The sequence below is a fragment of the Danio rerio genome, chromosome 15 (genome assembly GCF_049306965.1).
Source record: "Danio rerio strain Tuebingen ecotype United States chromosome 15, GRCz12tu, whole genome shotgun sequence".
Taxonomy (NCBI): domain Eukaryota; kingdom Metazoa; phylum Chordata; class Actinopteri; order Cypriniformes; family Danionidae; genus Danio; species Danio rerio.
The window spans coordinates 44,020,001-44,042,352 of record NC_133190.1 but is presented as its reverse complement, the minus strand read 5'-3'; the positions used below and the strand labels follow the sequence as shown (position 1 = coordinate 44,042,352).

The 22,352-nt window shown below is 38.4% G+C and overlaps 1 protein-coding gene across 1 annotated transcript in view; it reads left to right on the top strand.

Annotated features, from left to right (window-relative positions):
- si:dkey-121n8.8 overlaps positions 1–22,352 on the top strand; it is a 29,031-nt gene that overhangs the window by 640 nt on the left and 6,039 nt on the right. Inside the window, 5 exon segments of the mRNA XM_073924016.1 lie at positions 6,574–6,649; positions 6,838–6,951; positions 15,638–15,751; positions 15,837–17,642; positions 18,498–18,668. Of these exon segments, the coding sequence (XP_073780117.1) occupies positions 6,574–6,649; positions 6,838–6,951; positions 15,638–15,751; positions 15,837–17,642; positions 18,498–18,668 (2,281 nt within the window).

Below are 22,352 nucleotides of genomic sequence, written 5' to 3'. Positions count from 1 at the left end.
GCATTTCAGTAAATGTATAGCTGATGCTTTATAGAAAAATCTAGTAATTTGGTCTTCAATCAATAAAAACTGCTGCTGTAGTTTACTCTGTTCTTAGTGTTCAAGTATACACTAGTATGTTAAAGTTCAGCTTCTTCCCTCTTTGTTCCCTGTAGTTAAAGGGTAAATACAGTATATGTTCCCTCCTTGTTCCCTGTACTTACAGGGTAAATACCACATTTGAGGGTTGTAAATTAAAGTGAAGCTTTGTTCCTCCCTTGTTACCAGTACTTACAGGGTAAATACCAAATTTGAGGGTTGTAAATTAAAGTGAATCTTTGTTCCTCTCTTGTTACCTCCTTGTTCCCTGTACTTACAGGGTAAATACCACATTTGAGGGTTGTAAATTAAAGTGAAGCTTTGTTCCTCTCTTGTTACCTCCTTGTTCCCTGTACTTACAGGGTAAATACCACATTTGAGGGTTGTAAATTAAAGTGAAGCTTTGTTCCTCTCTTGTTACCTCCTTGTTCCCTGTACTTACAGGGTAAATACCACATTTGAGGGTTGTAAATTAAAGTGAAGCTTTGTTCCTCTCTTGTTACCTCCTTGTTACCTGTACTTACAGGGTAAATACCACATTTGAGGGTTGTAAATTAAAGTGAAGCTTTGTTCCTCTCTTGTTACCTGTAGTTAAAGGGTAAATACAACATTTGTTCCCCCCTTGTTCCCTTTAGTTTACAATGTAAAATTTTGAAGGCAGTGAAATAAATATACAAACACACAATATATTTCTTCTTTACTTTGTAACCTTTATTTTAATAAATAAGCATTTTAAAAGACTTCATATTAATCAAACATTGTCTTGTCTATCATTGCCTATACTCATTCATTTTCTCTTCGGCTTTGTCCTTTTGTTAATCTGGGGTCGCCACAGTGGAATAAACCACCATCTTATCCAGCATATGTTTTACGCAGTGGATGCCCTTCCAGCTGCAACCCATCTCTGGGAAACATCCATACACACCCACTCACACGCATTCACTACGGACAATTTAGTCTACCCAATTCACCTGTACCGCATGTCTTTGGACTTTGAGGGAAACCGGAGCACCCGGAGGAAACCCAAGCGAACGCAGGGAGAACTCCATGCAGAAACCTTCTTGATGTGAGGAAACAGCACTACCTACTGTGCCACCGTGTTGCCACCCAGCTGCAACCCATCACTGGGAAACATCCATACATACTCATTCACACACATACACTACGGACAATTTTACCTTACCCAATGTCACCACATATTTTTGGACTTGTGGGAGCACCCGGAGGAAACCCACGCCAACATGGGGAGAACATGCAAACTCCACACAGAAATGCCAACTGACCCAGCCGAGGCTCGAACCAGCGACCTTCTTGCTGTGAGGCGATTGTGCTACCCACTGCGCCTGCCTATACTCAAACAGCAAAATAACACATTATTTCCTTCCCCCTTTTTTTCTGGCATCTCTTGCTTGGCTTCCTCTTCTGCTCTTCTCAGCTTCCACTGAGGACTCTGATGGTGAGTGGCTGATGAAATCCCATGGGTCTTGCTGCTCTGCATTTATATAAAATATATGAACAGACAGAAAGGCTTTTAGTAAGCTATAGACATGTTTATTTTCCTGTTTAATGTGTGTGTAGTGGTTGTCCAACAATTTCACACACTAAACATTTACAGATACCATACAGACACTATACATTACTATCAAACAAAAGTACTATCATCAGATCATATGGGAGATTGTGATCATTTATAGTGATAATAATTAAAGCGCAGAGGGGAAAAGGCTTAAATATATGTGCAGGCAGTATAGACTTTGAAGTAAAGATTATTTGCAGTTCAGTGTACATATTTAAATTCTGTGTCACTCATTAAATGGTAAGTAAATGTAACGTTTGGGTTAACTACCCCTAAGGTTAGTTTTTGATTAAAATACATGTCTTAACCCATCATTAGTCCTCTTTGCTCAAATAAAATGAAAACTTTACGATGGTGTTGTCTCGACAATTAGAAAAATAAAAAAATAGTGTGAAACTGATAACGCCAGCAAGAAGAGAGAATTACTTCTAATTTACTCATGACCATAGACACTGTTTGAAACACCTCGCACATGTAATCATATTATATAATGCATACGTAAATACAAATAAATGTTATTTTATAAAAAAATCATATAAAAAACTCAAGGATTTTAAATCCTGATGATCGTTAAACGCGTCATAACAGTGTTGTGAAAAGGGTGTAATTGTTAAAAATAGGTACAAACATCAGATATAAACAAAAACCTAAACAAACACTTCTATGTACATAACGTCATAAAAATACTTGTTTTATTTACCTCGCGCTGCCCTCCTTGTACTGCCGTGAACAGGAAATTTTGGGAATGGAGGACGGAGAGTTGAATCGATTCGTCTTCAACAAACCGATCAGTGTGACATCAAAACATCGCGAGAACAACAGACAGCTCCGTGTGCATTTGTATCCATCTCGCGATATTGTATCACTTCAGGTACGCGCCTACTGATTCGTTGATTCAAACGAGTTGTGAATCAAGAAGCCTCTAAAGATCCGAATCAAACTGCAGCAGCACGCCACGAGGTTTTGCTCAGACTTTTGGGACGTTTGGAATTGCTCCGTCTTGTCACCATGTAACACATGTGAGTAAATCGTTGTCAGTAAATAAGGCGATTGTTACGATTAGAAATTGTGCATTAACCAGATTATATTTATTTTGTTTCATTTGTTTTTAGCGTAACATTAACGTTAGTTCATGGCCGAATCTAAACGGCCAGCAGCGAATATTTACCAATGTTTACTGTCGTTTACTTTGCACATCTTAGAAATGTTGCCAAAGTTCCTATGGATTTAGTTTCTTCATGTCATTCCAGAAAGACTGGATGATGAGCAGGTCAGATCTCTGTGGCTGTTGTCATACTGACTGTGCAGACGATTTTCTCCCTTTATACGTTAATTACAGCAAAGTTAATGACAAAATTAATGTTTGGAAATGTAAATTAATATTTTCTGTAGCATGCCAGTTTGATATATCAATAGCCCCCCCCCCCCACCCCACCCAATTACTAGTAACGTTTGCCTAGGACTTTAGCACAGTAGCCTACTATTTAAGCCTTTTCCCCTCTGCGCTTTAATTATTATCACTATAAATGATCACAATCTCCCATATGATCTGATGATAGTACTTTTGTTTGATAGTAATGTATAGTGTCTGTATGGTATCTGTAAATGTTTAGTGTGTGAAATTGTTGGACAACCACTACACACACATTAAACAGGAAAATAAACATGTCTATAGCTTACTAAAAGCCTTTCTGTCTGTTCATATATTTTATATAAATGCAGAGCAGCAAGACCCATGGGATTTCATCAGCCACTCACCATCAGAGTCCTCAGTGGAAGCTGAGAAGAGCAGAAGAGGAAGCCAAGCAAGAGATGCCAGAAAAAAAGGGGGAAGGAAATAATGTGTTATTTTGCTGTTTGAGTATAGGCAGGCGCAGTGGGTAGCACAATCGCCTCACAGCAAGAAGGTCGCTGGTTCGAGCCTCGGCTGGGTCAGTTGGCATTTCTGTGTGGAGTTTGCATGTTCTCCCCATGTTGGCGTGGGTTTCCTCTGGGTGCTCCCACAAGTCCAAAAATATGTGGTGACATTGGGTAAGGTAAAATTGTCCGTAGTGTATGTGTGTGAATGAGTATGTATGGATGTTTCCCAGTGATGGGTTGCAGCTGGGTGGCAACACGGTGGCACAGTAGGTAGTGCTGTTTCCTCACATCAAGAAGGTTTCTGCATGGAGTTCTCCCTGCGTTCGCGTGGGTTTCCTCCGGGTGCTCCGGTTTCCCTCACAGTCCAAAGACATGCGGCACAGGTAAATTGGGTAGACTAAATTGTCCGTAGTGAATGCGTGTGAGTGGGTGTGTATGGATGTTTCCCAGAGATGGGTTGCAGCTGGAAGGGCATCCACTGCGTAAAACATATGCTGGATAAGATGGTGGTTTATTCCACTGTGGCGACCCCAGATTAACAAAAGGACAAAGCCGAAGAGAAAATGAATGAGTATAGGCAATGATAGACAAGACAATGTTTGATTAATATGAAGTCTTTTAAAATGCTTATTTATTAAAATAAAGGTTACAAAGTAAAGAAGAAATATATTGTGTGTTTGTATATTTATTTCACTGCCTTCAAAATTTTACATTGTAAACTAAAGGGAACAAGGGGGGAACAAATGTTGTATTTACCCTTTAACTACAGGTAACAAGAGAGGAACAAAGCTTCACTTTAATTTACAACCCTCAAATGTGGTATTTACCCTGTAAGTACAGGTAACAAGGAGGTAACAAGAGAGGAACAAAGCTTCACTTTAATTTACAACCCTCAAATGTGGTATTTACCCTGTAAGTACAGGGAACAAGGAGGTAACAAGAGAGGAACAAAGCTTCACTTTAATTTACAACCCTCAAATGTGGTATTTACCCTGTAAGTACAGGGAACAAGGAGGTAACAAGAGAGGAACAAAGCTTCACTTTAATTTATAACCCTCAAATTTGGTATTTACCCTGTAAGTACTGGTAACAAGGGAGGAACAAAGCTTCACTTTAATTTACAACCCTCAAATGTGGTATTTACCCTGTAAGTACAGGGAACAAGGAGGGAACATATACTGTATTTACCCTTTAACTACAGGGAACAAAGAGGGAAGAAGCTGAACTTTAACATACTAGTGTATACTTGAACACTAAGAACAGAGTAAACTACAGCAGCAGTTTTTATTGATTGAAGACCAAATTACTAGATTTTTCTATAAAGCATCAGCTATACATTTACTGAAATGCAACAGTTAGCCCCCCTGTGCAACAGCAGTAAAGATGCGAGCCTGTTTTAATCTGCATTGAACCCTGACGGTAGGCCTATGCCATGCAAAGTTATTTGTTGATAGTGAGTTATGGAGACATTGATGGCTTTGGTGAGATCGACGAGTAAACATAAGGTAAGTAGTGTATGGAAATATATTTTATATTGAATTGCAGATTTAAAATACATACAGTATACAATAAGGGTTCATAATTTCACAGGTTGTAAACCTTTTATTCATTAAACACCCCATATAAAACCCAAGCACTGAATAAGAGTACTAATGTACTCACGCAGGTGCATATACAGTACATTTGCAGATAGCAATAGGTTGTCACCATCCTTGCATAATTCTTTATATACAATACTTGAAGAAATGTACATCGTAAACTTAATATACTTCTTTGCGTGATGGATATCTTATTGTTACTCCCCTTTTACGCAAACATTATGGTTTGTTCTTTTGCAATTTAAAACGTTATTTCACTGTACTTACGCGGTACCTTTTATGCTAAATATCTGGTTGTTACCCCCTTATTACCCGAGCATTACAGTTTGTTCCCTTATACTTACGTAAACGTTATTTATACTTACACTATAGGTACAGAAAAGTACACCGTTATTTCACTGTACTTACGCGGTCATTTTCGTGATGAACATCTGGTTGTTACCCCCTTTTTACCCAAGCATTACGGTTTGTTCCCTCATACCTACACATACGTTCATTATACTTACACAGTACGTACAGAAAAGTACACTGTAATTTCACTGTACTTACGCGGTACTTTGCGGGTTGTAAAAGAAAGCGTTACCGAATTGTGCGCACGGACCCCACGTGGAAATTTTCCTAGTCTATGTGTGTTTTAACCAATCAGGTTAGAACACATATATGTTTGACGCAGTTACGTGAGAGTATAATTGTTATTGATTGGTGATTGTAAGCAGAGCGGCAAAGGAACTCATTGCGAGTGTTGAAGCTGGCTTCTGCTGATGTAACTGCAAACTATCTTCAGTAAAACTTGATTTATTTATTTAAATCTCTGACTCCGGCTCTTCTTCATCTACCAGACTGGTCATTCTTTGGGTCCATCTGTAAACTATCCCTACACAGTGTAGGGGAATCCTGGCTGTGTGCTGGCCAGTTTATTTGCATAATAAAGACACTAGGCTAGTTTTAATTTAAAACTTTAACAGATTTACAGATTTAACTGATTTTTTTCTAATGGTATATAACACTTTTGTATTTAATTATTCTCATATTTCTTTAATCTAAATGTTTAGGAAATGTTTTTGACACATCAAAAAGTGTGGTTTTGATGACCATCAAATAAGCTAATCCAGCTAAAGATAGTGCTTAAAATGTCTATAAAATTCAGGATTTAAACCTCTTTATTAAATAGAAAATGAGGTGAATAACTGCAAAAAGGTCCACTTTTTAAAGAATCACCTCTTTCACCAGGCTGGCTGCAGGCCTGAAATGTAAATATGATTTAAATGTTTTTAATATGTTTATAAAAGTTTAACATAAACCTTTTGTGTTAGTCCTGTGGATTATGTTTAGGTGTGATTCCTCAATATGTTTGTAAAATTGTTCATTTAAAAGCAATTTAACCTGGTTTATTTTCTGCTCATTGACTCTCTGTATTCGTACAGCCGAATTATTGTTTCTTTGTTCTTTCTGTCCAATCAGTGGTGCAGATCAGATCCTGTTTCATAATGGACGACAAACAAATATCCAGAGATGAAAATGTTTCTCCAGGATGCAGGTACTTTGAGATTATTACACAAGTAATGGAGAGAATAGAAAACTGCTGTGAAGTTAATGTACTGCACAAATGTAGACCTTTACAGTGTACTGTTTGATTAAAAAGTGCAATTTTAAAAATTTCTAATCTTATTTAAATATAATATAAATAGTGATTAAGATGAATTGGTCTGTTATTTTCTGTTATAGTTTAGTTCATCAGAAGAGATCAGATCCAGAGCCCAGCTGTGTGTCTATGAGGAGTGACTGGTCTATGGATCATCCAAATAATTTTGGAAGTGAAAATACACAGATTGATCTCAGGTATAAGATTTCTACTGAAGATACTGTAGAAACTTTAATGCTACAGTGTTTTTGTTGTATATTATATGTAGTGTCACAAATGACCATTTTGTCACTTGAGGTGTTGTAGGGTTGTTTCTGACGCGTGAGATCTCAACAAACGAATCATCTTCCAAATACTGCTAATCAGATTTATTTTTTTGCACAGACAGTTCTTATGGCTCAATTTCCACTTACAGTCTGGTATATAAATGCTCATAAAATCACATTGAATGCCTCCATAAAGCTCTTTCAAACAAGGTCAAAAAATGTTGTGCTTCCCTCTAATTACACACCTGCTGTTCTAAGTCTTTGTCTACCTATATACTCCTCCAAACCCACACTCCACCCAGTGATCAAAAACAGCATTACAACAAACATAATGGCTCTTACACCCTGGCCCCTAATTGTACATGGCAGGTAGACATAAAAATTCAACAATGTTCATACAAAGAGCCATTAAAGCAATACTATAAACATTGCATTAATCAATTCTGTGTAGGTTAAAACTGAACAGTCTTTACCATCAGTCCATTATATTTCCATGTTGTCATACAACAGACAAAGTTTTGTCACGGGTCTCTCAAGTACACTGGTTTTAGTTTGTACTCGCACAGAATGAACAAGTCCATTTTTATCTGGAAAAACCTCCAGAATTCGCCCCATTAACCAAGACCCTCGAGGGGCAGACGAGTCCACAATGACAACAATGTCACCAGGAACAAAGTTTCTCCTTTCCTTATTCCATTTTTGCCGATCTTGAAGCAAAGGCAAATATTCATTTGTCCATCTTTTCCAGAATAAGTCACACATATACTGGACCTGTTTCCATCTCCTCTTGCTGTATAATTCAGATTTATCAAATAATCCAGGTGGTAATACTGGTTTATCTTTCATCTGAAGAAGATGGTTTGGAGTAAGTGGCTCCAAATCATTGGGGTCATCTGACAACTTAGTTATTGGGCGATCATTTAGAATGGCCTCAATTTCACATAGTACAGTATGGAATCCTTCATCATCCAAAATCTGCTCTCAAAATTCCTTTGACCATTCTGATTACACGTTCCCAGATTCCACCGTAATGCGAACCTCCTGGAGGATTGAAACTCCACTGGACACCTTTCTGGAGCATTGCCCTTTGAATCTTGTTTTGATTCCATGATTTCAGTGATTCCTTTAATTCTTTTTCTGCGCCAACAAAGTTGGTACCATTATCTGATTTTATTTGAGTTACTTGCCCTCGTCTGCAGATAAATCTTCGAAGAGTGTTGATACTTGAATCAGTGTCCAACGAGTAGGCGACTTCCAGATGAACTGCTCGACTTGCCATGCAAGTAAAGATGACTCCATAACGTTTTACAATAGAGCGTCCTCTTTTAACTTCCACAGGACAAAAAGAATCCACCCCAAGATTCGAAAATGGAGGCAAATCGGGAAGGAGTTGTTCCTTCGGCAAGTCTGCTATCTTCTGCTCACCCACCTTAACTCCAAAACGTCTACAATGGCCACAACTCGATATAATCTTTCTGGCAGCTGCATTACCCTTAATGATCCAATATCTTTTCCTCAGCTCTGAAAGCATATAATTTCTTCCACTGTGACCTAATTGTTGGTGTATATGCCGCAAGATGAGCATGGCAATATGCTGATCCTTAGCCAGAATGATCGGATGCTTTCTTTCTTTGGGCATAGCAGAATTTCTCAATCGTCCTCCTACCCTCAAAATACAATTTTGAAAGACGGGATCCAATTTATACAGCTTGCTGTCTCGGCTTATTTTTCAAACAGGTGAAACTGACAGAGCATCGATTTCCTTTTTAAACTGTTGCCTTTGACTGAATGCAACAATAGCTACTTTAGCTTCATTCAAATCCTGCAAACTTAAATTTGGTGTAACCACAGAACCAGTTAGTTTTCAAAGCTCTTTCTCTGTCTTTTTAGAAGTTACTCCAGAAGAGTCCAAAGAGGCTTGAATTTTCTTTCTCTTTTGACTTCGTTGTTTCAGAACTGTCTTTAATTTCAAGAGCCAAGCAACAGCAACTTTTAACTTTGTCCAGTCTGAGAAATGAGTAATCAGCCTATGAGTAGCATGTGACTGTTCACTTACAAGAGTGCTATTTACACACATGTTCCTCTTGACTTCAGGATCATCTGCTTTAAGAGTAGAATCAAATATTTGTGCTGGCCATTCTTCCACTGGTTTCCACAGATAACTTGGTCCATTGATCCATTCTCTTGTTTGTTAACAGCAGATCTGCTTTCAGACCTCTGGAGCAACAGTCTGCTGGATTTTGAGACGTAGGTATGTATCACCACTGTAATGGTGTTGTAATTTCTCTTATTGCAGAGATCAGAGATTGGCGACAAAGGTAAGAAAATGTTTGTCCTCATTTTTTATGTATTTCAACACGGACGTACTGTCTGTCCAGAATACTGAATCAACCAATGGAAACTGCATCTCTGCCCTTAACATTTTGTCCACTCGAGCAGCAAGCACAGCAGCTGTCAGTTCAAGACGTGGAATAGTTACTGATTTCAAAGGTGCTACTCTAGCTTTACTGAGTAGGAATGTTACGTGGACATCATGTTTTGTCTCCATCCTAAGGTACGTCACAGTGCCATATCCAAGTGTACTTGTAAAATGATGAAACTGAACGTTGGTAAGTTCATCCATTCCTGCTGGTTTTAGACATCAGTCCATCTTGAAATCTGCCATCTTCTCAAGCTCTTTTAACTATAAAGACCACTACCTTTGGAGATTTGAGGGTAGCAGATCATCCCATCCACATCTTATCCTTCATAACTCTTGCTGGAGAATTTTTGCTGTAAGGGTGAATGGAGCCAAAAATCCTAAAGGATCATAGACAGAGCATACCTTTGACAGGACACCACGCCTGGTGCAAGGATGATCTTTGCTAGTTATTTTAAAATTGAAAGTTTCTGATTCAACACACCACCACAAACCAAGAGCTCTTTCCATTGGCAACTGGTCCTTGTCCAGATCCATCATTTTTATGCCCTGGGCTCTGTGTTCTTCAGGTATACTTTGTAGCACAATACGGCTATTGCTGATCCATTTTGTTAGCTGGAAACCTCCTGCTAAGCAGACATCTGTGAGATCCTTGATCATCAAGACGGCTGCTTCCTCGGAAGGTACACTTTTTAAACAATCATCCATGTAGAAGTTTGTGTAAATTGTGTCAATTACCTTTTCAGGAAAGTCAACTTTGTTGTCCTCAGCAGTTCTACGTAAAGCATAGCAAGCAAAACTTGGGGACGACAGAGCACCAAACAAATGCACTTTCATGCTGTATTCCACAGAGTCCTGATTGATATCACCATCTGGCCACCATAGGAAACGAAGAAAGTCAGTATCTTCTGCTGCAACTTTAACCTGGTGAAACATTGCTTTTATATCAGCCATAAATGCAATAGGCTCTTGTCGAAACCTCACAAGAACTCCCAACAGTGAATTTGTAAGATTAGGACCCTGCAGAAGCTGATCATTCAATGATGTACCTTTAAAGGCAGCTCCACAATCAAACACCACTCTTAATGTTTGCTTCTTGGGGTGATAAACCCCATGGTGAGGGATATACCAAACTTTAATGTCCATCTTTAAACTCAATTGACTTGCTTACCTTTTCCATAAATGCATGCTCTTCTCTTGACATTTCCTTCTTTTCAACAGCATTCTCATTAAAGTCATGCTTGTATTGTTTACTGAGCATATCCTCCAATTTTCTTACAGAAATCCTGTTAACAGTCACATCTTAACATTTGACCTAATTCTTGCTTCCTTGGAGTGGTCCATTTACAACCCATTCCAATAGGGTTCTAACTGCATAAGGTCCATCTCCATTGCTGTTTATAACCTCCCAGGACTCCATTACCCTGGAAGCATTTGCTCCAATCAGCAAATCCACATCAGCAGGAATAAGAGGAATCTCAACACCTTTCAGATATGGCCAATTTTCCAAATCCTTTTGAGTGACAATGTTGTCTCTGGATACAGGCATTCTTTCTTGAGTGAAGACTTCTGGAAGACTATAAAAGGTGTCATCAAGAAGGTTAGACACTTCCAATCCAGTCAAAACAGTGCTATTAACCGCCCTTTGATTGCCCATTGTTTTCAAAACAATATTAGTTTCCTTTCCCTTTAATTTCAAACTGTGCATTAAGCGTTCTGGACAAAATGTGGTAGAACTGCCAGGATCCAAAAATGCATAGGTTTGAATTACCGTTTGTCCCTTACTGGATTTGACTTGAACTGGTACAATTGATAATGCACAATGTCTCCATCGTCACCGGCCCCTGTTTGACCACATGTTGTAAGGGCAACATGTGCACTACTTGAAGATGAATGACTTTGTTCTTGAGTGCACACTCTTTCCTTTTGTTGGATATGCAAAATGCTGGGATGCTTTTGACCACACACTGCACAAGTCAAGCGCTTATCACATCTTTTGCTTATGTGTCCAAAAGAAAGACAGCCAAAACAAACACCTTTTTCCTTTAGAAAGTTCAATTTGTCTTTATGCAGCTTGTTTTGCATTTGTGTACACTGCTCCAATAAGTGATCATGTTTGCAGCACAAACATTTAACTTGGGCCTTTGATCTTAAATCAGTCTCACAGCATTGAATTGATTTATTGTTGGTAACAACCGTTGTTGCAAAGCTGTTTCTAACTTTAGTCTTAGGTTGGGATTTCTGTTGTACAGGCTGGGTACTCTGGGTATCACCAAACAAGGGATCTGATGACATTTTGAATTGACGTTCAACAAATATCACAATATTTTTAAACCGTGCTCTCTGTTTGCGTCTTTCCAATAACTCACATGCAACAGTTCTCCAATTTTCCCTTAATTTGTAAGGCAACTTCATGATGATGGTTTTCAAATTGCTTGGCATCTCTAGTTCCTCCATATAGTCAATTTCTTCCATTACATTACTGCATCCACGCAAAAAGGGAGCATAACTCTGCAATGAATTTACATCCTCAGATTTTATTGAAGGCCATGCCAAAACCTTTTCTACATATGCAGAAGCTATTTTGAATTCATTGCCGTAATGTTCCTTTAACAATGCCTTAGCTTGCACATACCCTCTTTGTGCATCCATATGCTGACAACTTCGCACAATCTCCCTTGGCTGACTTTGTGTATATTGTTCCAGAAAGTATAAACAATCTCTACTATTTTTGGTTTTGTCTTCTATTCCATGCTCAAATGCTCTCATAAAAGTTTTATATTGCAGAGGATTGCCATCAAACACAGGAATATCTCTTTGAGGCAGTGTGCTGGATTGTTGTTGTTGTACAAGCAGAGTAGTAATCTCATTTTGTTTTTGCAAGATACCACAAAGGTTTGAAGTTATTATTCCATCACTATTCTGCATTACACTTGATTGCATTTGTGACGTGAAATGAGGATCAATTTGTGGCACTGTGAATTTGCTGAATCACGTTCCTTGAGCTTCCTTGCAGGGAGACTTCTTTTGGCACATATGCCTCTGCATGAGGGTTGAGAGTAATGCTGCGTTCACACCAGACACGTCAAGCGCGAGTGATTTACATGTTAAGTCAATGCAAACGCGGGAATAGACATCCTGCGGTGCGATACGCGCGAATGATGCGGCGAGAATGACGTGAATGGCGCGGTGTGAATAGCTCGATACGCGAGAGGCAAATTGAGCGTTTTGCACGTTTGACGCGCTTAACGAGCATTTCGCGCGAATCTCTCAAATTCGAAAATCTGAACTTCAGCGGACATTCGCGCCACGTTAACCAATCAGAAGCTTGCTCTTGTGGGGGCGTGATTGTGACGTAGAACCTGTTGTCGGTGTTCCGAGGGAAATCCTCCAGCCTTCACCAACAACAGTTCATCAAACTCGGCTTGGCTCAGTCAGAAGCACCGCTGAAAGCCTCTGTCATCCAGGTTCAGTTACTGGAGGAGTTTATGAGCTCACAGAGCTGGATGCACCTCTGAAAGGATGTAGTGGACTCAGACACGACCCTAAACGTATTGACGCTGTTTTTCAGTCTTCATAAAGCACATAAACACTGTTATTTTCTTCATAAAATCCATGTTAGCCTTTTAGCAACAGTCACCGGGAAGACAGAAGCCCTGCTATCAAGCGAATCCGCGTCTGTTCTGAAGTGAATTTGACACGCGAATGAAGCGAGTAAACTCAAATGTTCACGCGGCTATTTACGCGTGATTTATCCGCGCGTTCCGCGTTTGGTGTGAACACAGTTCCTTTATCACAGTATGCATTCATATCATCAGTGCAGGTTTTGGGAGACTGATTATTTAAAACAGCAATTGTTGCAGTAGCGGCTGCAATCTCTGCATCAATATCCAGCTGTTCTTGTCTATGTCTCAGCTTTTCTTGTTGTACCTCCAAAGCATGCTTTTCCTTTAAAGCAGCTGCACGAGCCATTAATGCAGCTTTCTCTGCCTCTGCCATGATTCGTGCAGAAGCAGCAGAAGATCTCCCACTACGTACACTACTTGAACTTTTCTTACTGGACGATTTACTGGATTTACATGAGGAGATGTTGGAAATGCTATCATCTGGATTAACATCCTCTTGACATACCCTTTCATCAACACCAGAACATGAAACATGACTTTCAGCGCTCAACCATTTCTCAACATCATCTACAAACTCATCGCAAATCAACATCTTTCCGTTGAACCATGTTTGTTGTTTTTCCATTTCTTCACTGGGCAAAAAAACCATCATGGAATTGTGCATTTCCTTTGTTTCGTCTCTCAATTTGATGAATTTCTCAAAGGAACACTGCACCTCCTTTTCATTTTCTCGGTTGGACATAAAATCCTTTATAATAGCAATTAAGTTCTTTGCCTTGCTTAGTTTACACTTTCTTGTCTTTTGCAGAGTTTCCAATTTTTCCAATAAAGCCCTGAGCTTAATGAGCCGCTTTTCCCTCACATGCTCTGTTTCAACCTTCTCAAATGGCAAAATAGTCTCTGTCTGTTCACAGGTAGCCGCAACATCATCATTACAATTCATTAAACTCATATTCACAGTTGAAATATTTTGCCTCCTTAGCAGCTTTAAAACTTAAGCAACCAATGCATTGGATTTACGCTATTGTGTGCACACAAAGTCATTCATCAAGTAGCGCTACTCATACCTTTGTTTCATTCATTCAGTTCATCACGGCTGCTCCTCGAGAAAGTCCAAAAATGATGCATGATGATCCACAAAGAAGCCCTTTTTTGACAAATGTAGTGACACAAATGACCATTTTGTCACTTGAGGTGTTGTAGGGCTGTTTCTGACGCGTGAGATTTCAACAAACGAATCATCTTCCAAATACTGCTAATCAGATTTATATTTTGCACAGACAGTTCTTATGACTCAATTTCCACTCACAGTCTTATATATAAATGCTCATAAAATCACATTGAATGCCTCCATAAAGCTCTTTCAAACACTGTCAAAAAATGTTGTGCTTCCCTCTAATTACACACCTGCTGTTCTAAGTCTTTTGCTGCGTCCCAAATCGCATACTTATGCACTATTCTACGCCATTTTGTAGTATAAATAGTGTAAGTAGTGCGTTCACACTGAAAACTCTAAAAATAATAAGTGCACTTTACCCGGATGATGCACTCATTCAGCCGCTAAAATGAAGTGTGTAATGATGGACACTTCACACACTCAATGACCGCAGGTTTGCTTACGTAGCGGAAGGGGCGGAGCTATCGGACGCACATGTTGAATAACTTTATTTATTTTGGATGGTGAAAGCAATATTCTCCTACAAGAGTGATTATAGCGCCTCCCGATGGTGAATGCGGTTATACTCACGGCAGGTAATATTTGATAATTCGGTTGTTTATTTCACTGATTTGGCAACCGTCAAACGTCATCAGGGAGACGGTTTGAATTTCCTCTTAGTAAAAAAACATTAGTGTGCCATTTGGGACGACACTACATACGTATACTATCCTGTTGAGTGTGTAAGTGCATAAGTACATAGTGCATGAGTGCATAGTGTATAGTGTGCCATTGGGGATGCAGGTGTCGTCTACCTAATATACTCCTCCAAACCCACACTCCACCCAGTGGTCAAAAACAGCATTACAACAAACATAATGGCTCTTACATTATATTATCTCTATATTTTTTATTGGTCTCTAATATTTTAACTAGTGTTGCTCAGATGAGGATACTGTTTGTAAAATGCTCTGTTTCATTTTTTGTATGAACAGTCAAATGTTTTCAATAAGAACTTCCAGGATTTGTCTTGTGAAGTTTTTGTTTCTTTCCTTGTCATCCTTGTCTAAATAGTTTACTCTTTCCTGTGAGTAAATTACCTTTTGATGGTTAGTGTTAACATACAAGAGCTCGACCGGGATGTGTCTGCTACTTTTTAAACAGGATAATAAAGTTAAACTATTAAAATGTAGCTGTAATGAATTTGTTGTAGATATTTGTGGTACTTGATTTTAATAAAAATATAGAGGTTCTTAACAACAAATTTGTGGTCACCTTAAGTTTTTGTTTTTTCTAGAATTGCACATCTAGCACAATGTGAGAACAGTCAATTCTGTCTATAATTAATCTTACATTCTGTGAAAATGGCAATTTAAAGTAAACTATTTGTACTTTGTTTATTTGTATTTGTTGTAGTTCATTTCATCACAAGAGAACAGAAGCAGAGGCCAGCCGTGTGTCTATGAGGAGTGACACGTTTATGAATCATCCAATAAATATTTGGAAAGTAGAAGCACAGTGTAATATCAGGTAAAATCTTTCTTTAAAAGATTTAATTACAGAAATTAAAAAGGCAGCATGCTTATTAACTCATGTTACTGTGTGGATTTTCCAGACAAAACTTGCTGAACACATTTAGATCAAATCTGCTGAAGAAGTTTGAGTGTCTGTATGAGGGAACAGCGGCGCAGGGAAACCCAACACTCCTGAATGAGATCTACACAGAGCTCTACATCACAGAGAGTGAGAGTGGAGAGATCAGTCATGAGCATGAGGTGAGACAGATTGAGACACAATCCAGGAGATCAACAACAGAGGACACAGCGATCAAATGCAGAGACATCTTTACACCTTTACCTGGACAAGACAAAGCCATCAGAACTGTGCTGACGAAGGGAGTCGCTGGCATCGGAAAAACAGTCTCTGTGCAGAAGTTCATCCTGGACTGGGCTGAAGAGAAGGAGAATCAGGACGTCCAGCTCATATTTCCACTTCCTTTCAGAGAGATCAATCTGATGAAGGACAAAACACTCAGTCTGTCAGATCTTCTTCAGCTCTTTTTCCCTCAAACTAAAGAAATGGAAATATCCAGTGACAAATATAAAGTGCTGTTCATCTTTGATGGTCTGGACGAGTGTCGTCTTCCCTTAAATTTCAAAAGGATTAAGACTCTGAGGGATGTGACCAAAACATCATCAGTGGACGTGCTGCTGATGAACCTGATTGTGGGGAATCTGCTTCCCTCTGCTCTCATCTGGATCACCTCCAGACCAGCAGCAGCAGATCTCGTCCCCTCTGAGTGTGTCCATCGAGTGACAGAGGTACGAGGCTTCAATGACTCTCAGAAGGAGGAATACTTCAGCAAGAGAATCAGTGATCAGAGTCTGGCCAATACAATCATCTCACACCTGAAGTCCTCCAGGAGCCTCTACATCATGTGCCACATCCCTGTGTTCTGCTGGATCTCAGCCACTGTTCTAGAGAAGATGTTGAGTGAAGCAGAGACTGCAGAGATTCCCAAGACTCTCACTCAGATGTACACACACTTCCTGATCCTGCAGACCAACATCAAACATCAGAAGGACTATGAGAAGAAGCTGACAGATGAAGACATGATCCTCAAACTGGGGAAAGTGGCTTTTCAGCAGCTCATGAAAGGCAATATAATCTTCTATGAGGAAGACCTGAGAGAGTGTGGCATTGATGTGGCAGAAGCTTCAGTTTACTCAGGATTGTGCACTCAGATCTTCAGAGAGGAGTTTGGCTTGTATCAGGGGAAAGTCTTCAGCTTTGTTCATCTGAGCATTCAGGAACATCTAGCAGCTCTATATGTGCACCTCTCCTGTATAAACAATAACAGAGATGAGTTTGAGCAAATCAACAAACCGAGTTTGTGGTCTCAAGTTAAAGACTTGTTTCAGCTCAATTCTTTAGAATGTGTTTCATTATCCAAACTGAATCAGCGAGCTGTAAATGAGGCTCTAAAGAGTCAAAATGGACATCTGGATCTTTTCCTGCGGTTTCTTCTGGGTCTGTCAGTGGAGTCTCATCAGATTCTCCTAAAAGGACTAATGACACTGAAAAGCAGATCAATCCAGAATAATAAAACAGTCGAGTACATCAAGAAGAAGATCAGGACCATCGACTCTCCAGAGAAATCCATCAATCTGTTTCACTGTCTGAATGAACTGGGTGATCATTCACTAGTGGAGGAAATACAGCAGTTTCTAAAATCTGGAAGAATAAACAGAGCCAAACTCTCCTCATCTCAGTGGTCAGCTGTAGCGTTTGTGTTGTTGACATCAGAGAAGAAGCTGGAGGAGTTTGATATTAATGAATTTGTTGCTGAAAACAATAAAACTGAAAAACAGCTCATTTTTAAGAAGCTGCTGCCCGTGATTAGAGAATGCAGATCAGTTCAGTGAGTATTATTAGCTCTGTTTTCATCACCCTGTTTTAATTGCACCCTGTTTTTATTAATGCGCAGGGCCGTACGCTATGCCACTGTCAGTTCTGTCTTCATGTACTGATGTATTCACAGCTGCGAAATCATGTGATGTAAAAAATACCATTTTAACCAGTAGAGCTACACATAATATTATTGTTGTTGTTTTATCATATGTTTGAGAATAACAATAATAATAGCCCACTCATATTAACCTTTTTTTACATGTACAGAATCATGAGAAAATTATAATCTTTATTTTACGCAAAATAATCACGATTCTCATTTTAGCAAGAATCGTGCAGCTCTATTCTGAAGCTCTGCTTAAATACTGACTCCATTTTGATAACTGGTCAACAGCTGGTAGATTGAGTCAGAACAGATCAGGATATTTCTAGACAAACTGTGATTTCCAATTGAAATGTAGACATAAATATATTGTTTTTAATTGTGATTTTGTACATGGTAAACAAACAACAGATTTGTACCTGGTAAACAATTTAAGCCAAGAAGGGTCACAAAGAGGCGGCTGTAATTTCGCTACATTTCTCAAATGTTTGCAAGCATTTATTAGATTATCAGACATATTTGCATGAGCGAATCCCTTCATGGTGAGTAACAATTACTATGACAATGGTAATAAATTCAGCTTTGTTTACGCTTTGTGTTCATGCACAGCCGTTTGGTCCAGACCTCTATGGTCCAGATGCAAACCAACATGAAGCAACAACACAGTTCGGTTTCGTTGGTGCTACTTGTTTGGCGTCAGCCTTGTTTGTCCCAAACTGATGTGATGTGAGAGAGTGAAGAGTGTGTCGTTGTTCTCTACAGGTTGTATGATTGTGGTCTCACAGATGAAGGTTGTGCTGCTTTGGCTTCAGCTCTAAAATCAAACCCTGAACACCTAAAAGATCTGAATCTGTCTAGGAATAGACTAAGAGATTCAGTGACTCTTCTCTCTGCTGTACTGGAGGATCCTCACTGTAAACTGGAGAAACTGGGGTAAGATTATATTTGACTTTTACATGTGAAACGTAGTATAGAGTAGATGTAAATCCATACTGCATACAAATACAGTTAAAAGATTTTTCAGTATTTAAAAAAATATATACATATATAACATAATAATAATATACACTGGTAGACCTTACTGGGCTTATTTACAGTAGAATACTTTCAACACTGTTGCCAGCTACTCACTGTAAAAGTTTGGTTACAGTAATTAACTGGCAACAGTGTGCCGTAATAGAGCAGTAGTGGTAACTAACTGGAAACTGTGTACAGTTAATTACTGTTGTGTTACAACTTACAGCATTATACTGCATACACATTAATAGTATGTCATAGTGTTACTAAAGTTAATTAGTATACTTACCTGTTACTAAAAATAGAAGGCATAAAAATTCAGACAAATGTATTATATTGTTTTGGCAGCAAACAAATATACAACAGAAAATGTGTAACAAAATTAAGAAATCAGCAGATATAAATATCGTCTTACATATTACTGAGAGCCACAGGTCTGCACAGTAAGGCTGCGGTCACACTAACGTTTGAGCATGCGAAATTCTGTCATACGGCACTGCGAAAACGAGTGGGATTAAATAAAATAATTAGAGATTGAAAAAGTGAGCAACTGGTCCATAGTTTAAATTTCTGTCCAGAGATGTCATGTTTTAATCTTTGATTTGTCTCAAGCAATCACATGATGTGATTTCGCAGGTCAGAGTTCTTGAACTTTCCAATGCTGTGAAGTGTGAAATTTGTCGCATTAGCTTGCATTCCAGGTCTGCAGCATTCACATTCGTATGAATGGAAGTCTACAGGGAGAAAAGTGCAGTGTGACTGGGATTTTAAGCTGTAACTTTAATTAAACACACCTGATCAAACTAATTAAGGCTCGTTAGAAATCTACAGGTAGGGATGGCTGACGTGAAACTGGCGTTTCGGCACAGTGTCGAGATCCCGAAGCGCAAGTGTTTCGAAACACTGCACCGAAGCATGATCCGAAACACCCAGGTCACGTGACTAAAGTGTTTCGAAACACTTGGTCACGTGACAAAAGCGATTCAAAGCATCGATCATTTCAGAGGCGTTTCAAGACCCGGAGAATCTGCATTTGACTGGCATGATTTAATATAATACTATCTAGTATGGCCTAGTGGACTGTGTGTGTACACTATGGTGCTGTATTTCAAATTTATTTTGGGTTCGAATCTCGACTAGTACAAATACTCCAAAATCATGATTTTATGTATTTTAATCATGTTACTGTTTTATGGTGTAGCCTAGATGGGATACAGCTGCGGATATGCCATCAATTTAGCATCTTTTTTGTAATACTGTAAAACAATAATTCATATTTTTACAGTACTGTGATGGGTTTAGGTTTTGGATAGACGTTAATAAAATACAATGGGAAATTTAATTAATAATATAAATAATTGTTGTTAACTTCTGGCCACAACTGTATCTGATTTAGTAACAACCCTGTTTTATGAACAAAACAATACAAATTTATCTACAAGGTGTTTATTCAGATGTCAGAGCAATGTTGAAACAAAACGATACAATAACAAAGCATTCCCAACTGGTAATAAAGCATTTCAAAACAATTGCATTACCCTGGATTCGAACCTATTATTCCCACATGGTTGTCACAAACTCTAACCGCTCGACTAAACCATTTCATTATTCAGAGCTACAAAGTGGAGTTTAATACCTCAATTTGCTCAACAGTTCTTTGCTGAAGCTGCTTCAGTGCAATACAAATAAAATGACCACTAGATGTCACCGTAGAGTGGTGTTTCGAAACGTTTCGAAGCTTCGACACATTTGCTTCGATAGTTTCAGTGTTTCACGAAGCCTCGCTTTGCCCACCACTATCTACAGGTAATGTTGAAGCAGGGTGGGAACTAAACTTTGCTGCGCTGCAGTTCACCAGGAACTTGGAGTTTGACCCCCATGGTATATAGCATACTTTTAAAGCAACTGCCAACATTTATCAAAATCACATTTCCAATAAAAAAAAAACTAAATTATTTAATGATTAATTAACAAACTCAATCTAAAGCAAATCTAAAGCATTAGGAAAAGTAAACAAAGTTATAAGAAATACTGTGACATTTATTTTGCTGTGTTTAACATCACTTGGGATATATTTAAAAAAGAAATAAAATTTCAAAGAAGACTGAATAATTTTGCCTTTAAATGTATGTCATTCATATATAATACTTACCTTCCAATAAGCTCTAAATACTGTGGCATTATTTGACTCCTGAAATAGAAGGTTAAAAACATAAAAGAAGCAAAACACACACACACACACACACACCATACACACACAGAAAGTGCTGCAGTGAAATGTGTTACTTTCTCCTCGATGCTGACCATGCATAAAAAAACTGAACAGCAAAAAACACAAAATAATTATTTTAATTTTTAAAGTTTCAAATAATTATAAAAAAGAAGCATATCAAAAGAACACACACATACTCTAGACATGGATAGAAACATGTTTGTCAAATACAGACACATACTGTCAATTCTCAATAAAAAGCTTAAAATAATTATAAAAAACAAAAATAAAGCCGGCAACACCGAAAAACCAAAGATCCAATCTTTTATCAATCTTTTATCTTTTAATCGCCTCACAGCTAGTAGGTTACTGGTTCAAGTCCTGCCTAGGTCAGTTGGCATTTCTGTGTTGAGTTTGCATGTTCTGCCCTTGTTGGCATGGGTTTCCTCTGGGTGCTCCGGTGTCCCCCAAAAGTCCAAAAACATGCGCTATCGATGAATTGGGTGAACTAAACCAAGCAGGATGAATGTTTGCTTGACTTTCTTTTACAATTTACTAATCACAAGGAATCAAATAATGTGAATCTTTTAAAAGAAATCAGCTCTCACCAATAATACACAAACAATGCCAGTCAAAAAGACTTTCAATATTTTAAGCATGAATACATTAATGACATTATTATCCAAGCTCATTTGTGTTCTAAATATTGTTTTGAGAAAGCTTTAATACATTTGTTGTTTAAGAATTTATAATAAGAATATTAAAAAAAATATATATAAGTGTGCAGAAGTCTGAGTCCACTAGTATTTTCACCAAAAAAGGATTGAAGTCAGTTATTTCTATATTATTCGGTAGATTGTCAGTTTGACCTATACATTTACATTTCCAAGCATTATTTCTGTCATTATTGTATTTCTAGAGTGAGATTATTGTCTGCGCAAGGAGTCTGAGAATGGCCAGTGCTCCACACACACAGAGATCTGATCATCATCCAGTCTGTCTGGAGTGACATAAAGAAACCAAGTCAACATTTGGTGTGATCACACTTTGTGTATAAAACACATGATGCACTTGCCGATTGTCTTTCAGGGAGCTTTGCAGGAAGGATTTTGAAGCATCTTCGAGATGTTGCCAGAGTTCTTCTGGATTGAGTTTGTCTCAGTTTGTTCTGTTTCTTCATGTCAATCCAGACAGATGATGATGAGATCAGATCTCTGATTAGAGCACTGACTGTAATAATCTCACAGACAATAATCTCACTCTAATATTACAATTAATGACAGAAATAATGCTTGGAAATATAAATTAATAATTTTAAACTGACATCCTACAGAAAATATAGAAATAACTAAAACATAATTATCTCAAACATTTCACTGATAGTGTAT